Source organism: Austrofundulus limnaeus, unplaced genomic scaffold (assembly GCF_001266775.1).
Source record: "Austrofundulus limnaeus strain Quisiro unplaced genomic scaffold, Austrofundulus_limnaeus-1.0 Scaffold318, whole genome shotgun sequence".
Lineage (NCBI taxonomy): Eukaryota > Metazoa > Chordata > Actinopteri > Cyprinodontiformes > Rivulidae > Austrofundulus > Austrofundulus limnaeus.
In genome coordinates, this window is record NW_013952720.1 from 426,965 (window position 1) to 433,444 (window position 6,480).

At 45.2% G+C, this 6,480-nt stretch overlaps 1 protein-coding gene across 1 annotated transcript in view; it reads left to right on the forward strand.

Annotated features, from left to right (window-relative positions):
• The window catches only part of mark3a (MAP/microtubule affinity-regulating kinase 3a), a gene marked incomplete in the record, with an annotated part of 37,135 nt that overhangs the window by 7,181 nt on the left and 23,474 nt on the right, over positions 1-6,480 (forward strand). The window contains 4 exon segments of the mRNA XM_014022083.1: positions 793-978; positions 1,311-1,364; positions 5,534-5,582; positions 6,008-6,073. Of these exon segments, the coding sequence (XP_013877537.1) occupies positions 793-978; positions 1,311-1,364; positions 5,534-5,582; positions 6,008-6,073 (355 nt within the window).

Genomic DNA, 6,480 nt, shown 5'->3' on the forward strand with positions numbered 1-6,480 from the left:
ATCACTCGTACGCACAACTTAAGAACAAATCTGTGTACCAACGGTTCTTGCATGAGGCCCATTGATTAGTATGGTGTGTTTTGCTGCGGAGGTTGTACTGGACCAGAACCGCCTCACCTGTTCCATCAGTGATAAGGATGTCTTGTTTGTTTGTTTGTTTGTTTGTTTGTTTCGAACACTTAAAAAATAGTAAAAATAATAACATGTACAGATAGATCTTCCTCATTAGTAGCAATGAGGACAGTGTCATCAGCATAATGTAAATTATTGACCTTTGTACCCCAACACTGATGCCAGAGCACCTGTACATGCTGAGAGCTACAGACAGAATAAGGAGAACAKATCAGGAGACCAGACACAACCTTGTGGCACACCATTTTTAATTTTCACAGCCTCTGAGTTTGTTTTTATATCTTATTGAAGCAGTTTGTTTGTTTTTTATGATTCTAGAGTCTGTCCCACTCAGTTCCTTTAGTATTCAGGTGTTTGAAGGCATCATATCGCTGCTTGTTTATGAAGTGTTAAACACCTTTCAGCATCTGTTACAGTCACAATGAGAAGGTTTGAATCGTTTTAAACACGGATCAAACCCAGAAACAAACATGAAGAAAATGACAAAAATCATTAGTTTAAAAAGGAATAAAAAAGAAAAGTTTAATATTTAGTAGAAAAGAAACAGTTAAAACACAACAGAATTAAAATTTTCTGATGAAAAGCGGAAACTAAAGCTGTTTTTTAAATGTTTTTTTAGGTTTCAGTCGGTCCTGGTCTGACGGTCTCTTCTCTCCGCAGCACACGTCTCATAGCAACGGGCGCCAGGAGCTCAGCGGCACGCGCTCCGCCCGCACCGGCGTGCGAACCCGCGGCTCCGATGAGCCGCAGCAGCCTCACGTGGGAAACTACCGTCTGCTCAAGACCATCGGCAAGGGCAACTTCGCCAAAGTCAAGCTGGCACGGCACATCCTCACCGGCAGAGAGGTGGGACGGGCTTGAAGTTTAAATTTATTTACGTAAAGTGAAATGGATCCAAAGCTCAGAAAACATCTCTGTGGGTTTAATCACAGAGAGAAAAAACAAAGAAGTTATTGGGCGTTTGATCGAGATAAAACGAGGCTCTGGTCCTCATGACCTTTGACCTTTTATGATCCTATGTTTGCTGACCTCTGACCTCTGACCTGTTGTTTGACCCATATTAAATGAATAAACAGATTTAATAACCACTCTTCTGTATTAGGTGAATGTTTTTCCTGGTTTCTGATGTTTGATTTCAGTATTTTTCTGAGTTTCTGTCGTGTGTTTTCTCTCTTCAGGTGGCGATTAAAATCATAGACAAGACTCAGCTGAACCCCAACAGCCTTCAGAAGGTAAACAAAGCTAAATGTTTGCTAAATSTCCAGTTTTTCACTGCTTGCTTTTTACTTTTCCTCCTGATGGACTCAGGAAGTGGTTCTGCTTGTTTGGGTCGGAGCTTCCAGCCTGGAAGCGGTATCGACCCGTTGTCCTGTTCTGTTGGTCCTGTCAGGGAACTGTTAGTGAGGATGATGATGATGTTGGGCCGGCCCCCCACTGCTCCGCGGGTTTCCATCAGTTTTTCCAAAGCTCCATTGATCGTGGTCTTTGTGTGTCGGGGGGCCCAGGCCTGAAAACCACTGAGTCATGTCGGAGTGAGCACAGAAACTCGCTGGCTCCTGTTGTTGTCAGGAATCTAAAGTGATCCGTTTGTCAGATTATTTCTGCTGCTGCTCCGCTGGGAGCTTCACTTTCCTTTCATGTTTGATGTGAAGGAAGTGGAGCGGGCTGGGCAGAACCTACTGAGCCTAAAACCTTCTGTTCTGTCACTTTTCCATTTATAGAAAAACTTTCTTCTTTTTTAGGCTGAGTTTGAAAACAAATCTCTAAACTGGATCAGATGTGGAGCTTAACAAATCTAATCCCGACCTAATCCAGCTGGTTTCATACAGGTCAGCTCGTCTTTAAACATGTTTTTATGACCAGTTTTATCTAAACGTGTCGCTTCATGATGAGCAGTTGGTAGTCACGCTGTGTTCACACTACGGGTTGAACCAACAATTCGACTAGTCGAGTAGTCGACTCTAGGAGATCTCGAGTTTTTAAATTTCACGTCGACTAGTCGCAGTCAGGTGACTGCTGGCTACAAAGTGGATTCCAAGATGGAAGTAGAGGAGCAGGAAGAGTCTTCACAAAGTGGAGCTATTAAAGAGTAGAAATAAAAATAAATGCTGTCGCTACGCCTCCTCCTCTGCATGTAACTACCAGACACAGAACCTCAGCCTGGAAATGTCTCCTTGTGAACAAAGCTTTAATTAAATTAACCGCTGACACCTCCTTTCTCTCCTCTCCTCCTCCTCCTGTGAAGGAGGGGGAGAAAAAAATAACAAGGCATTATATGTTGCAAACTGCAGCTACTAAATAGCATTTGTCGATTTTTTTTATTCTCTTTGTTTTGACTCATCGTAAGGTGACCGAGTCAAAAGCGGGACTGTGTGTTGCGTTGTGCTCATGTGTCGTTGTGTTGATCAGTCAGGACCTGGTTGTTAGGAATGCGGTGCCATGTTGCTGTTTTTGTGTGACACAGGTGCAGTGATGGTTTTGTGTGATAAAGTCCTGCAGGCGCACCTGCCTATGACGTCACATCGACGAGTCGCTGTAGAACTCGACTTTTATCATGTTGACATTAGGGGTGTAAGAAAATATCGATACACTGAAATATCGTGATATTTCATTTCCCGATACTGTATCGATATTCTAAAGCCCTGTATCGATTTTTTTATTAAGGTTTAAAATGTCAACTTTCCTGCCAGCCGTTCATTTTTATGTTGTAGTTCAGCCTCTGACCACTAGTTGGCAGCAGTGAGCCAGACATTTGGCTCCTCTACCTCTTGAGCACCAGAGAATAAGGGTAGCATTAGCATTGTGAGTAAACATTAGCTTCATGCTCCGATAGCTGAATCTGAGCRGAAAAGACCGACACCCTCTGCCTTCTAAGCTGAGGTAAGGTTACAAACAGTTACTTATTTGTCACAATGTCTGGATTTTAAACCAAATTAAGTGTCTCGTGCGCTCTTTTTTCCAACTTTAGTCAGCCTTCACGTTACAGAAGGCTAGCGCATGTCTGTAATAGAATTTTCTGAGACAATGAATTTTGGGTTTTCATTTTTTTTTCCAGTAAGAGGTTTTTATTTAATAGAATTTTTGGACCAAAAAAAATCGCAATTTATCACCTTGCTTATAGTATCGCAATATATCGGGATATATCGTATCGTGACCCGTCTGTCAGGATATGTATCGTATCGCCAAATTCATGCCAAAACACAGCCCTAGTTGACATGGACCTTAAAAAATCTGAAGTCGTTCACACCCACCCTGTTCTGAGCGTCAGCAGCCGGGTCGAGCTGAGTCCGTGTTCACATCTGTGGAGCTCAGAGGTCAGGGAGTGAGAGCGACTCTTTATTACTGTGAACTTTTATTAATGAAATCAGCTGCTTCATCCTGCGGCTGGTCCTGGGCTGGTGAAGCAGTTTCAGGTGTGTCGACTGGACTTCCTGCTCCTCAGGTGTTCAGTGAGTTAAAGCAGGATGTCTGAGCTGATAAAGAAGCGTCTGGTTGTCGGTACGATGACGGGTGGGGGTRTTAATTTAAAACAGAGCGTTCCCTCGTGCCTGTTTGTCGGTGGGGGCTGGACTCGACCACTCTGAGCAGAGCTGAAGGGGTTCAGATCTGCTGGACTCAGTGGGACTGTTAGAGACCTCCAGAGTCCTGACGTGTCCTGACTCATCTCTGACTCTGACGGGAAACAAAACGAAACAAAACAAAAACACAGACAGGAAATGACCTCATGGGTCGGTCACAGCTTGTTTTTAAAAACCCAGAACCAGCCTGAAGGAGTCCTCAGGAGTCCGGGACGGGTCACGAGACCCAAAGCTGTGGTCTGACCGGCTCAGCAGCAGCTTTCTGACCCACTTTGATGTTATGTCTCTGCTGCTGTTTTCCTCAGTTTTTTCAATATAAAAGTTCAGATTTTTATCCTCCCGCGGGTCAGAACCGGTCCAAACCGGGCCCAGGAAGAGACCTGTCCACAGAAATGTGAATTATTGCTGTTAACACGTGTTCATGGATTTTCTCTCAGAAAAGATGAATGTGTTCTCTTGGCAGCAGCAGGTTTCCACCAACACACTGATAGATTTATCTGTCCTTTCACAATAAAAGCTGCAGCAGTGAGAGGGAAAAGAATAAATATGATTTAAAGGTCAGAGTTTTAGTTTGATTGGGTTAAAAAGTTTAATTTAATAAAGAATATTCAGAGTCAGAAGCAGCGTTTGGTTGATTTGTCTGTCAGCAGTGCAGCGTGTCCTCCCCGTCCTCCTGAGACATTAAAGCTTTTATTTTCATGGAGCAGGAGAGGACACGCTGCAGGACCGGCTGATCCATGCTAAAGCAGTCAGTCTGCTGCAGGACGTGGTCTGCAGACCTGATGAGGACATGAGTCAGGGTCCGTCTGAGCGTCCTGCTCCAGTGCTCCTCACGACCAGGAGGTCTGGACCAGACCCCTGTCAGGAGGAGGTCTGGACCAGACCCCTGTCAGGAGGAGGTCTGGACCAGACCCCTGTCAGGAGGAGGTCTGGGCCAGACCCCTGTCAGTAGGACATCTGGACCAGACCCCTGTCAGGAGGACGTCTACACCGGATCCCTGTCAGGAGGAGGTCTGGGCCAGACCCCTGTCAGGAGGAGGTCTGGGCCAGACCCCTATCAGGAGGAGGTCTGGTCCAGACCCCTGTCAGGAGGAGGTCTGGTCCAGACCCCTGTCAGGAGGAGGTCTGGGCCAGACCCCTGTCAGGAGGAGGTCTGGACCAGACCCCTATCAGGAGGAGGTCTGGACCAGACCCCTGTCAGGAGGACGTCTACACCAGATCCCCCGTCAGGAGGAGGTCTGGACCGAACCCCCCGTCAGGAGGAGGTCTGGACCGGACCCCTGTCAGGAGGAGGTCTGGACCGGACCCCTGTCAGGAGGAGGTCTGGACCGGATCCCTGTCAGGAGGAGGTCTGGACCGGACCCCTGTCAGGAGGACGTCTACACCAGATCCCCCGTCAGGAGGAGGTCTGGAACAAACCCACCTTCAGGAGGAGGTCTGGACCGGACCCCCCGTCAGGAGGAGGTCTGGAACAAACCCACCTTCAGGAGGAGGTCTGGACCGGACCCCTGGAGGATCTTTGGAGACCAGTTCTGGAGGTTTTAGAGGGACTGTTGTCTCTTTCTGTCCAGATGTGTCAGCTGTCAGAGGCACTCATGCACCCCCATACCATCAGAGAGGCAGGCCTTTAAACTGGCTGATTGGTTCTGAGGACTTGATGTCTCTGGTCTCAGATTTGGATCCATCTGACCCTTTTGTTCCAGAGAAGATGGCAGCGGTTCACATACAGCATCTTCTTTGTGTGATAGAGCTTTAAGCATTCTTCATGTTTACAGTTGTTTGTTTGTTTATTTGTTTGTTTATATTCTCTCTCCTGCTTTCAGCTCTTCAGAGAAGTCCGAATCATGAAAATCCTGAATCATCCTAATATAGGTGAGTGTTTGAACTGAAGAAATGTTTGTTTTTTGTTCTTAACTTTATAAAAATATAGTTAAACTTTAAACGATGATTTTATCTGAACAACTTGTTAAAACTGTTACAGAACCAGAATATTCTGGATGTAGTTTTAGTCATGTTAAGGTTTAAATGAAGTTGAGTGTTTTTATTTGTTTTGTTAATAAATCATCTGTTTTTGTCCTGATGTGTCGCTCAGTGTCTCCTCCTCTTCCTCAGTTCTTCATCCCACATGTTCTGGTTTTAGCAGCAGAGACTCAGCTGCTAAAACCAGCTGCTGCAGGGAGAAAATATATATGAACTTATTTAACAGTGAAGATTTCTGCTCAGAGGATGTTTGACATGATTAATTAATAATATTTGTGTGTGTGTGTGTGTGTGTGTGTGTGTGTGTGTGTCTTCAGTCAAGCTGTTCGAGGTGATTGAGACGGAGAGGACGCTCTACCTGGTGATGGAGTACGCCAGCGGAGGTGAGAGGAGTTTCTTGGTTTTTACTAAAATAATCCTCGGTGTCGTTTTCCTGGATGTGGTGAAGCTTTAAAGTGTCTGTGACATGGTTGTCCTTCAAATACAAAAAGTCAAAGAAAACATCTTTACATTTAAGAAAGTTGGAATAATACACACAATTTAACCCATTTTGTTACATAACTGGCATAATTTCTTTTGAACTTGGCTCAGCCAAAGTGAAACAGGAAGTGACATCATAGAAAACTCTCTGGTCTTTGTTTAATGAAACATTATTATTTGAACTCTGACTCGTAGACTTAAATATGACTAGACTGAGCCCCGCCCATCCCGTCCACAGGTAGTGTCTGTGACATCATGGAGGAGCAGAAACAGACCAAACAGGACAACAGCTCACAGCAAACATAGAAAC